Source organism: Cyprinodon variegatus, unplaced genomic scaffold (genome assembly GCF_000732505.1).
Source record: "Cyprinodon variegatus isolate N-32 unplaced genomic scaffold, C_variegatus-1.0 Scaffold73, whole genome shotgun sequence".
In the NCBI taxonomy this organism is placed as follows: domain Eukaryota; kingdom Metazoa; phylum Chordata; class Actinopteri; order Cyprinodontiformes; family Cyprinodontidae; genus Cyprinodon; species Cyprinodon variegatus.
In genome coordinates this window covers 311749-328797 of record NW_015150526.1, presented here as the reverse complement: position 1 = coordinate 328797, position 17049 = coordinate 311749, and the positions used below count along the sequence as shown (strand labels likewise).

Sequence of the window (17049 nt, the reverse complement as noted above, 5' to 3'; positions counted from 1 at the left end):
AAACGTTTGTAATGAGAGGGATACTCCAGCCCAGAAAAGGTATCCACAGGAATCACTGTGGTCTGGTATCGGTCGTCTTGATAGGGACAACTGCATACAAGGAAACATTTAAGTGCAGAAAAAGTTAAATTTGAAACAAAAATACATGACAGTTAACCCCACAAACAGTTTCATACCCATCAACCAGAAGGTCCCACTGTGGTAAGCCCTCAGGGTTGGGTGTTGAAGTGGCCCAGCAGTGTTCCAGGTTCAGAAAGATGTTTGGGTCAGATCTCCCCAGAATACGGACCTCAACATAGACTGGTTCTTTCAACACTTTAGTGACTGGATAGTCAGATGGGTTGTAGAAGGAGCTGTATGCTGCCACCTCTGCAATCATACCAGTTTAATAAGTTTAACTGTTTTTTTTAAAGGCACAGCCAAATTTGATGATACATACCCTCATTACAGCCTTTAGAAAAACACTGTCCATTGCCCAGTCTGAGCTCCACCCTTAGGGGTCCTGCTGCAGCAACAGAAACTGGTGGCGGAACAGGGTTTACCTCCATGACAAGAGCCTCTACAGATGTGCCAGTATACCGACACTGGAACAGTAATCTGCAGGGAGAAAATACTTCAGTTCTTTGTAACTGTTGGAATCCTTGATTCCAGAAACTTTCACATTGAAAAGGGTCATAATGGAGGTCATGTACAATTTAGGTTCATTTCCTAAACATGCAATATTGACATTGCTATTTAGGCAAGTGAATGTTTAATCTGAATAATGTTTTGTAGTCGAGGTAAACCAGTCTTGCGGTTGTGCCCCTCCAATTAACAGGAGCAGGGAGGTTTGTTCTACATCATTAGATTTGCAAATGCTTTGTTCCAGATTGCAGTTTAATGGCAAGGAAAGCAAAGTCAACATTTTAACTGGAACCCAAGTGCCCCATCACAACTTGTGCCTTTTATACTTGGCAAGTTGCATACCTACAGACTGTTCAAATTTTTGGTAACATTTGAAATCACCATGCCTTTCATCTCTTGAAAGAAAGTTTCTAATGAGGTCAAGTAAGGCAGGCTAACAAAACCTGTAACTTTAGACTAAAATGTGATCGCTGCAGAGGTAAAGGAAGCAGAACATGTACATTTGCAACAGTTCACACAAGAGGCTTCTTTTTGTACTGCAACCTACTAACCTGCAGTTTTTGCACTCAAGGCCTACAGCAGTTTGGACTTACTCAAAATGGCTATCCCTGGTGATTGATCCTTTGGGTCCAACTCCCACCTCATAAGAGGAGGCCATGTGGTTCTCATAGACTACATGGCCATCATCATTCTGCTAAAATGGAAATACACTACAGTTCAAGTCCCAATTCATAAAATTGCCCACATAATCAGGTGGCACAGATTGCAACTAAAGATTCTTTTAATTTCTTTCCTTGTTATGACTTTGTTTACCTTTAGTGTAGTTCCACATGCTACCACAGGGAACTGAAAGATGACAAAGGCAGAGCTGCCATCAACTGGTTGACAAACATCATTGTTTGATTCAAGCAAGCTAATGGAGCTAACATCCAGTGGTGGCAGAGTGGCCTCTCTGGCCACAACCACCACAAACTGTCCATCCCTGGTACACTGTACAGTCACTGGGTTTAAAAAAAAAAAAAAAAAAAGTTTAGTTGAGAAATAAAGTTGGCAGAATGTTACAAAGTAGAACTTTTGAGCTATACATACCTGCTTTACCATAGTAACATTGACGCCCATCAAAACAGCAGTTAATCTCTTGACACTGATCAACAGTGATATCTGGAGACCCACACTGGATTTTCTCAATCTCTCCCAGGTCACATTTATCAAAGGGAGCTGCAGGTGGAGGGACCTTCAACTCCTGCTGGGGCTTCTGGAAAGAAGACAAGAGTTGTTGTTGTTGTTGTTTCTGTGGCACCAGTGGCTCCCTCCAGTACTTCTGGGCAGAAATGCTGCAAATCAAAACAACACCAAACAGACACTTAAAAAGAGCCATCTTGGTGTTATCAACTGCACTCTAACCAAAACTGCAGATGTAAAGCAGTGCTGTGTCACGGCTTTTATTCACAGCTGATTGTGGAGCAGTTTTGCTTAGAACTCCGCCTCTCATCAGTAATCAGTTAAGGAACAGGCCTGCAGAGTTAATTGGCTGGGATGGGACAGGTGGAACTTATTGTCTGGGAACTGGATTCATGGCTGATGAGTTAAAGCTTTGTGGATTTAATTACTTGTTTAAAGATGATTAGAGCAGTTCAACTTTATGTTGAGAGATCTTTTTTTTGTGCCATGAGGGGATAAAAATTAAAACAGTAGATAAGTTTAGATATGTTTAAGGGAGATTTATATTTGTATTTTTGTAAAGATAATTTGAATATAAGCAGAGACTTTTAGGTATGTCAATAATATATTGAAGACACATAATTTTCTAAAGACAGAAATAAAAAATGTAATTTATTACATATTAAAAATCATGTGGAAATAGAAACTTGTACTTCATATTTCCTAAGCAGCAGTCTGGCGAGACTTATTTAAATTGCCTTGTCACACAGCCCTAAAATTAAGATCCAGAGCAACTTAACTGTCCGGTAATCTTGTCTGTAGCATTATTAGGCCTGCCAGCTGACTTTGATGGATAAGGCTGAAACAAAATGCATTTAAAAGAAAGCCTGAAACTTATGCTTTTGGAATGTATTGAATCAATTTTTTTTAAGATTACTTTTATAGTTATTACATTTAGAAAAAAGAATATAATCTTGAACATATTATTTATTATTCTTATTAAATGTATGTATTAAAGGTATGTATTTATGATTCAATCATGTATTCAATCATGTATTCAATTCAATCGTACTCAATCATGATTACTGAACAAAATATATGCAGCCGTCAGTAACCACATCCAGTCACCGTGGACTGAAATACTGACTGCTCATAGCTGCTAGATGTTGGTCAACTCTGCAACACAGATGTGAAGCAATACTCTGACCTGATGTTTTAAAGCTTAATTTTCAAGTTTTGTTTTTGTTGTTATTGTTTTTTTTTAGATATTAGAGTCAATTTTTGAGTTTGTAGAGATAAATGCAGTCATTTTTTCTTTTTTTTTAACAGCCTTTTCGTCATCTTTTTTACTCTCTGCAGAAAGATACTTAAAAAAACTTTTTCATCATTTCTTTAATCAGAACAGAATTTGCAGTGTTCCCACTGTATTGTTGGTTTTTGGAACAAAAAGCATTTTACAAATATGTTTTTTATTAAATGCATTCTTTTACTGATATTTTGATCAAAACATTTTAATACATTGATTTAACAACTTACTGGTGATATCTGTTATCTAACTTTTTCCTAGTTTTACTATATAACCTAAATTTGGGTTTATATTTCACAGTGTTTATATAAGCCTGTTGTCCTGTGAGATGTCAGTTTTTAAATACAAACCCTGCTTAGTCATTCTGCCTCCCACCTGTATTACCTGCACTAAGGTGTTCTTTTGTTCTGCCTCATATTTGCACAGATGTATGGCCGCTACACTCAGGAGCTGGGTGTGTATGCCAAGGAGGAGGCGGCCCGCCTGCGGGATGGGGGGATGCGGGATGGCAGTGGACTGAGGAGGAACACCAGCGTTCGAAGCCGCGCCGCAGACCTGCCGGAGTATGAGAAACATCGGTGTGCAAAGTGCCAACGTAAGTGATGAGCATTCATGAAGCCCTAAACATCATCTTTCACACCAGTGTGGAAACCTCTCCTGAAGATCAGACTAGCAGAGAGCTGGCTGGGCAGTGTGCTTGTGCTATTATGTAGCAGGTTGCACCACTCTGGTAAACATGCAGCAGTGTGCAAACACAGGCTCCTTGAAGTTACAGCGAAGCATCTACCTGCCACTATGGAGCAGAAGAGATTGTGAGCTAGATTAAAAGTGACTGATCATGGCATCAACCTGCAGCTAAAAACAGTTGCCTCAATGTGGGCACCCTCTGCTGGCTGCCAGGGGCCTGCAGTGTTTGGTAATACTTGTATATGTGTGTGTGAAGTGGGAGATGTTTGCTAATATGTGTGTAAGGGTGTTACTGTTTTAGAGTTTCGGTTTCTAACCTTTGGAGTGAGGACATTTTTAGAAAGGGAGGACATTTTGGCCGGTCACAAGCTATTTTGCTAACGGTTAGTTAGGTCTAAGGTGTCTATTGGGTTGGGGTTGTTTTTAGGGTTAGGGGATGGAAAAGGTTTAAAATTACTGCAAATAAATGGAAGTTAACAGGAATCAACATGTGGTTCTCACTACATGTGGCAAAACAAGAGTGTGTGTGTGGGTGTGTGTACAGTATGTGTTTTACTTGTCTTAGTAGAACTCTGATCTAAGCTGTCAGTTTATTTTAATGTCCCATGTTCCCAGCTGAAGGTAGATAAGGGAGTGGTCCTACAGAGCTCCATTTCAGATGGATGGATTCAACAGTAATAGAGTGACAGGCAGCAGGAGGCTAAACAGCTTTTTTTTTTCTAAAAAAAAATCCCCTATAGATTATAGATATGTTGTTGGCTCCAAAAATACGAAATCTTCTTATTTGCATCTTATTAGGCTACATATCTAGTTATCTTGATCACATGATACCGCAGTTTACCATCTGAGTAAATGTATTTGTAGATAATTTATCTAAAAGTATTTGTAAATGATTTGTGACCCAAACCTTAAATTGTGACTTTTCTAATCAGACAGGATTAAATTGATTGTTAATGCAAAACAGGTTTCTTTTTCTTTTTTTGTTCTGTAATACTGTGTCTTCAATTGTCCCTTTTTTGTCTGTGAAAAATATTCTATATGAGAGAAGAATTTCAAATACCAGGGTCCTATGAGATTTACAAGGTTACAGCCACTGCATACTAAACTAAGAAAGCGGATAGACTATCTGACTTTCTTGTCTGTTTGAAAAGGATTGATGTGGATATATATCGAGTTTCAGATACATGTGGCAAAAAATCAGTATGCATTGTAAAAAGGTGCTTTCTACAGCACTTTGGAACCTATAATTACTGTTTTTTTAATGTTGATTTTTATTTGATTCACAAATAGCTTAATCAAATTTGTATTAAAAGTTTTTGGACCAACAAAAATAAAAGGAAATTTATGATTTTTGTACATTTATCCACAACATTACAACTTTTTGCTTTTAATTATTTACTGCTAGTTTAAAGCTTCTTTCCAGTTTTCCACCAGCAGTCCAAAGCATGAATATGAGGGGAGTTTGTACTTTGCCTCTCAAATGTGTGTTTGCGAGTGTTTCTGTTACCCTGTAATAGATCAGGTGAACTGGCCAGGGGAAATGGCACCTATTGCTTACTGAATGATAGAGATAATCCCACAAGTCCTGTAATAAAAGTTAATTTATGGGTTTTTTTAGGTTAGTATTAAAGGTTTATTTTTATTTTTTGAGGGGTTCATTAAGCCAAAATTATTTCTTTGTATTATTTTCTTAAAGCGTTGAAACGGTGTTTTTATATCATATCGAATACATATAAAAAAGATTTTCCATCTCATATTTTGATAATGGAAATATATATCTATATAGGCATTACATTTTTCTGTCCAAATTAAATCATCCATGTCTTAGAAACTACAGAGATTTTCTTTATCACATAAAAGAAGATCACTTCAGAACATTAACATGAAGGAACACATGAACACATAGTTTCTACCTTTATTTGAATTAAAATCATTAATAAAACATACTTGACTTACTAGTCCATTTTGGTTTAAATCAGCATTCAGCATATATAAAAGGCCTTTCTTGATCCTAAATCTGCTATAACACAAATGTGTTTCTTCCTTTATACTATCTGTAAATTTGTTTGTTCTTAATGTATAATTCTCTAATCATTGTCTTATTTCTGAACATCTTAGAATATGATGCATCATGGAAAAGGCTGTTATTGTCTGCTACAGACAAAAAAAGTGTGAGTTTTTATTTATAAGCTTTTAAAAATGGGAAATAACTTTAACAGTTTATCCTGACGATCACCTACCAAACTCGATTGAGGTAAAATTGTCAGATTTTGTCCCCTGGCTAATTGAAGTGTGCAGCACTTTGTTTCTTACACCGACTTTTTCTCTGCTACCCAATTAGGCATCCAAACTTCAGCTCAGGGAAGGTTTGTTGGGTTTAAAGTTAGTGAGGCTTACTGAAACTATTCAAGTATAAAAAAGGTTTTTATGACTAAAGCAGCTTCACTTCTCTCCAAGATCGATTTCTTCTCCTATCCCCTGTGACGGTAGTGGTCTGATTAAAGTGTGATTGATTGTACCATGGGTGAAAGCTACCGTATATCAAGCCAACCTTTCTCGTTCTCTGGAAAGCAGACCACTTTAAAACATTCACTCCTAGATCAGCAACTAGTGATTAGTGTGCGCTCTTAGTCTGCAGTGTGTACCCATAGATCAAGTGGTGTTTGTATTTTTAGATCCATCTTCAGAGATGCTGCCCAGCCGCTGTGTTCTTAGGTAATGCACACAGAGAGGCTTCTCTCAGGTTTAGTAGAAGTGGGTGTTTCAGTGTTCTCCTCTCATACATCTGTGTGGGAGTGGTATCACTGTGGGTGATGGACTTCAAGTGTGAGAGCCTCATTTCAGCTCACCGGCTGCATCTTCTGAACAAGGCTGCCTACACTCACAGCCAAAGGCTCCACTGCCTGTAAGAGTGGAGAGCCAAAACCACATACCTCACTGAGTTTATTTTGACTCACAAAGGGGAATTTTGGAGTTATTTATGGCTGATGTGACTCAAACCTGAAGATTTTGTTCTAAGTGCACACATTTATTCTTTCACTGTATATCTAGTGCCTTTATACGTGAACAAAGGCTGTACGATCGTACATAAAACCAAGATTTTTTAGTGTTAGTCTTTATTATTCCACATTTAGTATATGTTAATGCAGTTCAGGGCCAAGAGAGAAAAACATTTTGTCTGTCTTTCCAATAGATCTTTATTAGGATTAGAAGAGATCTGTGAATGCAACAAGTCTGTAGGGTGTGGATATAAGAGCAAGCCAACATGAAAATGAAAGCCAGAGGCTTTGCAGGTGCCAGACACAGAGTTTCTGTGAAAAACTGTACTTATAAGGGCTAGAGGGAAGAGTTTTGGAAAAAACGAGGGTGTTTTTCCTATTTAGTTTTTTAAGTATAACTCCCTTATATGCATTAGCTTCAAATTGAATACAAGGTTGTTTAAGGTTGTGTTAAGTGTTTCATATAATTTTTAGGGTTTTGATTTAAAGCATTATTTCTGTAACTATAATAATAAAATATATATTAATTCCCTCCACAGTCAATTTTAGCCACATTGAGCAATTTTTACAAATGTTTTTACCTACAAGCTTGGCGTCTTATTTGTATTTTTGCTGCTCTCACTGCTTATGAATATTTGCATGTTTAGACTGCATGCGCATTTTCTGTTGGCAGCTGTCCATTCAGCAGGTGGCCTGACTAGTGGGCAACTTGGCTTATCAAACACACAGTTGTGTCTTTCTTCCCAAAGAGTTTTAATAACTTCTTATGTTCTGACTGCTGAGTGCACCAAAAAGAGATGCAAAGCTTCTTTTTTTTTTTTATATCCCTCAGACACTTTAGGTATTTTTTTTATTTGAAAATGACTTGCTGCAGCAAAAATGCATATATTGAAATAATCAAAATTGTTTTCAGGAGAGTGTAATTTTATAACAAAGAAAAGCAGGGGTTAACATTTTTCGCCCAGTTTGCTATGTCCATTATGAAACCTTAAAGGGATTTTATGTGACGGACCAAGACAAAGTTACGTTTCCACGTACTGAGCCTTTTTGTTTTCGTCAACGATGATGAAATAATTTCGTTTACACTCCTTTTTTTCATGACGATAACGAAAACTGAGGAGCTAAATATGGAACTTTGATTACTAAAACATGACTAGTCATAGGTTTGAGTTTTCGTCAACGAGACTAAACTAAATAAAAATTAGCGGGTGGTGGTCAGTCGTTTAAACTGCATCATCGTGCTGGAATCTGCTAAGCAGTATCAGCCGTTCTGCTGCGTCTTGTTTGGTAACACAGCCCACCTGGCATGCAGTGCTGCATATTCTGCATGAGCACAGCACAATAATGTTCTTCCAGCTGTGCTTGTGGAGAAATACGTATTTGCATGCGGTTAGCTCTGAGGCTGTGCTTTATGCGGGGTGCATAATGCGCAGCTCCACACTGATGGTTCGCTCTCAGCAGTTTGGTTCTTCCTGTCCTCACTACTAATAAACTATGTGATTGGTCATCCTTCTTCAAGCATAAAAAAATCCCTTTGTCTAACTATCAAGATTTTATTTCTTCCAGCTCACAAGACGTGATGCTAAACATTCTTTCATTTCTGCCAAAAGGAATCCCTAAATTATATCCAAAGAAAATATTTCATTGCATACTGTTTATTTTTGGATAATGACCCAGGTACATAGATGTTTGAATATTTCTCTCTTATTGTTCTCATTTCTATCTATTTAAATATGATGTAAATGTTTCCTTGTATTGCCATTAAAACATTTTCTATGTTTCCTTTGAATATGTCAACATTTTAGTTAGCATATTCATTCAATTTAAGTCTGGACTGCCATGTCATTACAAGACAATTAGGCAGGTTCTCTCTGTATTTTTTTGTTGCTGTATCAAAACCCTGTGAATTTAAATCTACTTTGACCCCTGAGGAACCAAGGGGCAAATTCTCAGAAATAAAGCCAAAATGGCTAAAGTAGAAAGGAGAAAGTTTTTGTTCTTTGCTTTTTAGGAGTAATGAAGATTTTATTGATCTGTGTGTAATGCATAATTTATAGTAGATCAGGAAGTGTTTGCTTTGGGAAGGAGACCTTGTATGTCTAAAACCATTCCTTTGTTGTACATTATGTTAGCTTGTCTGTTTGCTATATTAACCAATATGATGTGATGAACTAGATCTGCTATTTTCACAGCTTTTTGAGACACTTTTTTTTTTAGAAAGTAGGGTATCATAGTCTATTTGAATTCTACAAAATCAAAGTTATCTGCTGAACAGCAATATTGAACTGCATGGCAGCATTCTGCACCCAGCAACTGTAGTATCTAGGCAAGAGCTGTCATTCTGGTAAAGAATCTGGTCATTATTCGAAATTGCAAAGGTTAAATATGATGTGCAAACAGATTTGTTAAACCTCATTAAAATGGGCAAATGGTGTGTGTTACTAGCAGTTTGAGAGTGGCTGAAAAGAGAGAGGATGCTGTAAGCCATGATGTTGGAGGTAATAATTAATTAATATTATTACTATTTAAAAATTATATTGATACTGAATTAAATTTATAGTTCACTTTACAAAGTATCTCAAAGTGCCACAGACAAAAGTTAAAAAAAGAAGAAAATAATAGTTGTGTATAAAATATTTACTATCAATAATAAAACTTGAATAACCTGTTTCAACGCACATAAATCTTTTAAAGATTTGGACCATTATCTTAATCAGTTGATCTAAAGCACTACATTGCTCTGACCTTATTTTTAGGGATTTTTTCCTGCTGCAATGTGAACCTCTGCCCCAATTTCAATGTTTTGCAGTCACTTCGAAAATTGCCCTATATTTAACTCCATTCAGATTTCAATTGACTCTAATCAACTTTTCTGTCTCTGGAGGAGAAAACTATACCCACAGCACAATAATGCCAACATCATGTTTTGTAAACTGAATAGTGTTTTTAAGGCAATGTAAAATGTTTTGCTTCTATTTTATGTGGCTAAGATTATGGAACCTCTCTAAATGCAGCCTATACAGTGGTCTTTATTGGGAGTAGAAACTACAGACAGTCAGAGTGGTTCCACTAGGTGTGTCTCTAAAGAGTCCCAAATGCACCAGCCACTGAACTGGCCTCTTAAATAGGTGGCTATTTTTCCTGGTTGCCGATCCAACTTCACATCAGTTTAGAGGGGATAATTCAGGTAGGAGGTCAGATGATAAAAAGCAAATTGCATCTGGTTAAGTTTACAAGTGAAAGAATACATATGTAGACTGGGATCCCATTTTTGCACTTAAATGTAATAAAGACAGTTTCTTGTAAAATGTCTTAAAATGTCTTTAAAGTAGAGTATTGAATTAAAAAAAACTAAAAAGAATAATTTTAAAACTCGCTCCAATTGTAAAAATATAAGCTAATTAGATAAAAGCAGGCACATGATACATTAATAGTACTGGCAAAATAAGCATTTTACTGGTTTGTTGTTGTAATGAGATGAGCAGGAGAAAAGGAAATTCCGAACCATCAGCGCCAAGAACATGATAATTACAGACAACCTCACCTGGACTGTAAACACCACCTCACTGGTCAAAAGGGCACAAAAGCTCATGTACTTCCTGAGGAGGATGAGGAGAGACCACCTGCCGCCACCCATCTTCATGACCTTCTACAGAAGCACCATAGAGAGCGTTCTGACCAGCTGTCTCACTGTGTGGTGTGGGGGCTGCAACACCGCAGACTGGAAGAAGGTGAGGAGAGTAGTGAGAACTGCAGAGAAGATCATCAGGACTCCTCTTCCCTCTATAAAAGACATTTCATCCCAGCGCAGCATGTCCCGAGCCAGTAACATTATAAATGACCCCTCACAACCCTACCATGGGCTGTCCTCCCTGCTTCTCTCTGGGAAGAGGCTTTGAAGCAGCTCAAATGCAGGTTCAGCAGATTCCAAAACAGCTTCTTCCCCACTCCTATTAGACTGCTGGATGTTGAATAAAACCAGGTATAAAAGCACAAAAAAAGCTGAATGTTGGAAAAACTGTAAATCATCTCAGTCCTATGTTTGCATTTGATCACCATGTTAACATTTTATCACTACTGCACTTTAAGAAATGGAAATGAGAGCTGTATTAAAGGAAATTTAGTTTTGTATATGCTCTGTGTCTACAAAATGACAATAAAGTTGGTCTAAGTCTAAGTTTTCAAGATGCTCCCCACCCTGTGGCTGATGCACCTGAGTAAACAACATCAATTGGAGAGAGTAGGGAGCCTAGCGGAACCTCTTTTGCCATTTACTCCTCGTCCTGACACCGGGTAAGGAAAGCAATTAATTGAGGGGCAACTTTTTGAGTGTTGTGCTGTATCCAATCTGAAGGCGTTAAGCTACATTTGAAAAGGACAATGAGAAACCTCCCAGAATCATCACCATAGAGCCTGTGGTCAGCATGCCTTACAGATGGAGGCATGTTACCTGGGCAGCAACTCCAATATCCTTGCAACACATTGAGGTGAAGAGAAAGCAGTCATCGCCCATAAGTCTAGGGAAACACCAATAAAAAACATCACCTGAGACAGGGCACTCTGTTCCCAGTTCACACGAAGACCCAAGCGGTCGATTGACCAAAGTATCTACTGAAGCCTAATTCCTTGTGAGAGCACAGATTGCCAAATATCCTGGTAGGGGAGGATCTTCACCCCCTGGGCATGGGCAAGAGACAAAGCTACTGCTACACACCTAAGGAGACCGAAAGAGGCCAAATGGAAGAATTCTAAACTTAAAATGCATCTCCTGAAAGGAGAAACAAAAAAAGCACCAATGGTGCGGGAAAGCAAGCACATGCAAATATACTTCCCTCGGGAAGATCGAATTGAACCAATCGCCGGGGAACCTGCATGATGAATGTTTCAGTCAGACAATCAGTATGTGGAAGGATAAAAACATATTAAGGCCTCTCAGTCAAACTGCCATTCTGCTTCAGAACCAAAATATATACAGTGTGGAGTAAATCTGTGGATCCAACACGGAGTTGACAAGAATGATCACGTCCTTGGCCTGCAAGTTGTTAATCTTGCTTTTCAATGCCAATGCTTTAATTGGGTAACTGATGACTGTCATTTTGACCTAACCCTAACTTTGAGAGCAGCAGCGGAGCTATAACCAGGAGATAGTATGGACACCACCAATGCATCTGGTACGTGGCAACCATCCCATCTCTATTCGTACAATGTCACTTGCTGCCCCCCCTCAAACATGGGAGCTTAGATTGAGCGAGCCTTACCTGCACAAGGGCAGACAGTACCAGACTGTTCTCCCTTGACCTGAGAGCAAAAGGATGTGGGGATGCATAGTCAAACCCAGACTAGGTCCGAGGTAGTACCCTCAGGCAAGACTGACATAGCCAACAGAACTTGGAATAAAGAATTGCCAAGACAACCCAGTCAAGCATATAAATTATAAGCATGGCAGAGCAGCCCAACCTTGATGAGGCATTGGGGAAGAGGACACAAAGCACTGAGCTTCAAAGCATCATAAGAAGCCACAGTGAAAGATGCAATTACACCTCTCCACTGGAGGCACATGGCCCAATCAAAACTTAGGCACACACTGCATGGCTACTAGAGCCCTGTTATTAGACATGAGCCAGGGAAAGGCTCTTGTATTAGTCCAACATGTAAGCACCTCCTTAAAGGGTAACACAGTTTTTTTTTTTTTTTACATTGGGCCCTTTATTTTACATTATTACATCATGTTCTACTCACCCATATGAGTTGTGTGTCTTTGGAGCTGTGCTGAAGATATTCCGTTAGGTTATATCCAAGTAACGTCTTCCTATGGGCAAACGAGTTGAAGGCACAAAGTAAACTGTTCATAATTTGTTCTTTTTGGTACGCCAGCATTCATAACATGTAGGCAAATCACTGGCCCCCAGACATCTGCGGTTATATTTTTTATATTTATATATTTTTTAAAACAAAGCGGAGTGTGTATGACATCATCCGCACGCTGGACTGGAGTTGTGACAGGCAGCCCGGGCCACAGGCGGCTATGTTCTACCCCCTATATTCATTCGGCTAGCTAATCTGAACCGTTCAATTCCATTTCGAGAGCGAGATCATCTGTAGTAGTGAGTAGATCATGTGAGTAAAACTAGCAGCAATTCAGCGGACAGGATAAATGGTAGCCGACGCGCACGGGTGAGGTCATACACACTCCGCTTTGTTTTTAAAAGATATAAATATAAAAAATATAACCGCGGATGTCTGGGGGCCAGTGATTTGCCTACATGTTATGAATGCTGGAGTACCATAAAGAACAAATTATGAACAGTTTAGTTTGTGCCTTCAACTCGTTTGCCCATAGGAAGACGTTACTTGGATATAACCTAACGGAATATCTTCAGCACAGCTCCAAAGACAAACAACTCATATGGGTGAATAGAACATGATGTAATAATGTAAAATAAAGGGCCCAATGTAAAAAAAACGGCGTTCCCCTTTAAGATAGTCCGCCATGGGGGAGGCCATGTAGCAGGGACAACTTTCAGGCTTTCTAAGAAAAGCAAGGGCTAAGGCTAGACCCATTCACAAGATGAGAACCCTAGGAGGCATTGGAACCAGACATCGACACACAAGAGAAAAAAATCAAACGGATTAGGAAACAATGTCCCAGAAACTGCTAGTTAAACCGCATCTTCATTAAGGAAGAAACCCCAAAGCATAGGTCTGGGCCAGGGTCAGGCTCTGTTACCAGACCAGTGCCACCAAAACACTGGACGGTCTGAATAAGCTCCTTCATCTGTGAACTGAACTAAGAACACCACTTCTGACACAACATTCAACCAGAAATTATAAATCTAGGTTGAGCAAGCGGCCCAACATGCCACTTGTCAGGGTATAAAAACAACAGCAAGCAAAACAAGAAGCATGGCTGAATGATGGGGAAATAACACTTTAGCAGCAGCAACAACAAAACCAACTATGGCAGTTAGTAGATTTCTGCCAATTCAAAAAGAATAGGAGCTACTCACCAGTCAGAGAATAAAAGAAGGTACAAATGAACTGACAGCCTCATGAAGGGTGAGACGACTTGCAGCTCCAACCAAAGCTGCAAGGCTATTGTGTCTAGCATATAGTAGCAGTGAGAAAATGCCCACCACTCAAATCTACAAACAAGAGATTATAGAAATGGTATAAACGGTGTCACATGATTTTATATGTTTGGAACTTGTCATGTAAAATAGTCAAAAAGAATGGGAACTAGGAAAGAACTGGTCAGTATTTAATATAGGGATTTGAAGGATGTAATTCTAGTTTCCTTGATAATAGTATTCAACTTGAAATACCGAATACAAAACTTTCTTTAATGTATTTGTTTGATAACTCGCTATTGTATTTCTGTCTTATTTTTATTAAATGTTTTTGTGTTACCATGTGTGTTACTGTGTTCTGTGTCTTACGTCTTCAGTTTTCCACTCAGATACAATCAAACAGGCCATTTACAAGAAAGAAAGTTTAAGATGACTTGTCTGATGCAGTTTCAGGAAATATGGATCTTTCTGTGTGTAAGTGGCACATTTTTATCTTCTCCAGGGATGACCACATCTATGAATGCTCTGAATACTGAAGTAAATTCCAGGCTTTGGCTGCGTTTAAGAGACCAGAGGGAGGAAATTAGTCCAGTGATGCTTCTTTTAGGTGACCTAGCTCAGATTTATGGATTTTATTGTGATAAAGGTTATAAGAATGGCCTAGCTTTATTTTACTGCTAAATTCTCACATTTTAAGGGGGTATGCATTAAGTAATGCTCTGTCTCCCATGAGGCTCTTTGTCTAGTGATCTATATGATAGCTTAATGATAAACTGATTTGTGAAAAATACTTTTAAATTAGACCTGGTTATCTGTTTTAAGGAGCTGGAATTTAGTCCTTTTTTTTTTACACAAAATCAGATACAAATTTTTATCTAACATTGAGAGACCTATAAATTGAATTAATTGTCTGTTATTATGTTTTTTGTGTGTTTTTTGTGTCCAGTTGATACTTTAGCTTTAAATCTGTATTTCCACTTTTTGACTAAAATAACAACAGCTTAATCCTTGACTGTCATAGTCCAGGATTTCAAAATCTGAAACTGTAAAAAAAGAAAAAACACTAAGAACTGTTAGGTTTCCTATTGTTTTGTGAAATTATTTGCTTTTACTGCAAATTATTCCAACTCCTAAAAGCAGAGGGTTTTCTGAGTATATATGCTATAGTTGTTTACATTGACATCAAAGTCATACCTGATGTAAAAAAGTAAAAAAAAAAAATAGTAAATCCACACATAAAAAGATATCAAAGATGATTAGGGCACTATTATGGCCTGTAAACTGGTGGCCAGACCATCGCAAGAGCAAAACAATGGAAAGAAACAAATGGCATATTATCCTACACAAATATATTGGATACGTTTTTGAAAGGCTTTCTTGGTCATAGAAGCTTTAAAATGCCTCATGCATAGAGAAACTAGTCACTGTTATTGCTCAAGTGTGTCTTTCAACCATTCTACACCACAAAATGTCTGCAAGTTTGTCCTTCAGTTCACAGAGATCAGTTGTATTCATGTCTACTTTACTCTGCACAAACCAGTTAAGAGTTGTCCAAAGTGTAAAAGTTTGTAAAATAGTGACTAACTTTGAAAAAGCTGATACTGGTTTGCCCATAGTTGCGGGGAGGGTATTTAAACACTGTCATACTTTAGCAGGTTTCTTGGCTTTAAACAATATAACCTTTTCACATGGTTTTGTTAATTTGTTCTGTTCTTAACCAGCTTCATTACATATAATTCAATTTTTTGACTAATTTACTTTAGGTTTTTTATGTGTGGGTTATTTGGGTAGTTGCTGACATCCGTGTGTAACTCTACGGTATGTTTATATAAAATGTAGAGAATATTTTAAAGAAATAAAAAAGAAACCTTTAATCCTTGGGGAGTGGTAGCCCAGTGGTTAGGGCATAGCGCTTGAAATCCTGAGGTTATGAGTCTGAAACCCACTCCCACAGACTGCCACTCTGGGTCTATGAGCAAGACCCTTAACTCTGATTGCTCCCCGGTCGCTGCACAATGGCAGCCCACTGCTCCCCAAGGGTATGGTTTAAATGCAGAGGTAAATTTCTCTAATGTGAGATCAATAAAGTTAAATTATCTTATCTTTTACTTGCTAATGTAAATGAGCAGTCGCCTTTTATTTTTCATGTCTTCAGCCAATCAGCCTTAATTTTTTCCAGAAATACAATTTAAATTACCTGACTAAATTTCCTTTGAGTTGTTTTTTTCAGGGATTTATGTTTTCTCTCTTTCTTGTTTGTGAACTTTAGTGTGTGCATCCCGCTGCCAGAAGTTCCTGATCTCACGGGTGGGAGAGGACTGGATCTTCCTCATTTTGCTGGGGCTGGTCATGGCTCTGGTCAGCTGGGTCATGGACTATGCTATTGCCTTCTGCCAAGAAGGTAGGAAAGAGGCAGGGAGCCAGAATAAGACATGAGTAGGATTTCTAATAATGACTCCCAGCAACAGTCCTTATGTAGTGGGCATTAAATCTAAGATGCCAGACCTCATAATGGATTGGTTCGAGAGAGTCGTGGTGGCAGTAATCACTCTACAGTACATTCACTCATTATCATAGAGCTTTTAAGCATGCCTCTTAACTCTTGTGTTTTCAGGGTGAAGGGAACTTACAACATTGGTTGACTTAACAAGTATTACCGTTTCATACTATATACATGTATAAAATATATGTATATCAAATATACATAGGGCTTCAAATACATGCATACACCCGCACTAGCATATGAAAATATGTTTCTTGGTGGACTGCATCCTGACGGAATGCAATCTGTAACCATCAACGGGCTTTAGACCCAACACTAGGTCTCACAGGAACCCCTTAGTCAAATCTTTTGTCTAATCTTTTTTATTTGCTGCATCTCTTATATCTTCAGTAGGAAGCTTTTTGCATTCATTTATCATCCATGTCTGAGTGATGTTTAAAAAGTCTGTTTTATGAACATGAACATGTTTCCAGTCAGCCCCACCATATTAAAAAAATCGATAGCTTGACTTTGTCCCAACTGATATATAAAATGTCCAAACTCTCAGGATGTCTTTCAAATAATTTCTGGAATTTTTGGGCTTATTGTTATGTCAGTTTGTGATTTAACCATTTTAAATGGTAAAAGATGTGTGGTGGTGTCTTAACTTATTCTTTACTAGAATTGCAGGGTATGTACAATAAGTAGATCTCCAGCAAAAAA

The 17049-nt window shown here is 38.1% G+C and overlaps 1 protein-coding gene across 1 annotated transcript in view; it reads left to right on the top strand.

Moving 5' to 3' along the window:
* Nucleotides 1-17049, top strand: part of LOC107083348 (chloride channel protein 2-like) — a 66165-nt gene that overhangs the window by 21628 nt on the left and 27488 nt on the right. The window contains exons 2-3 of the mRNA XM_015372490.1: nt 3518-3686; nt 16114-16245. Of these exons, the coding sequence (XP_015227976.1) occupies nt 3518-3686; nt 16114-16245 (301 nt within the window). The remainder of the gene's footprint in view (nt 1-3517; nt 3687-16113; nt 16246-17049) is intronic.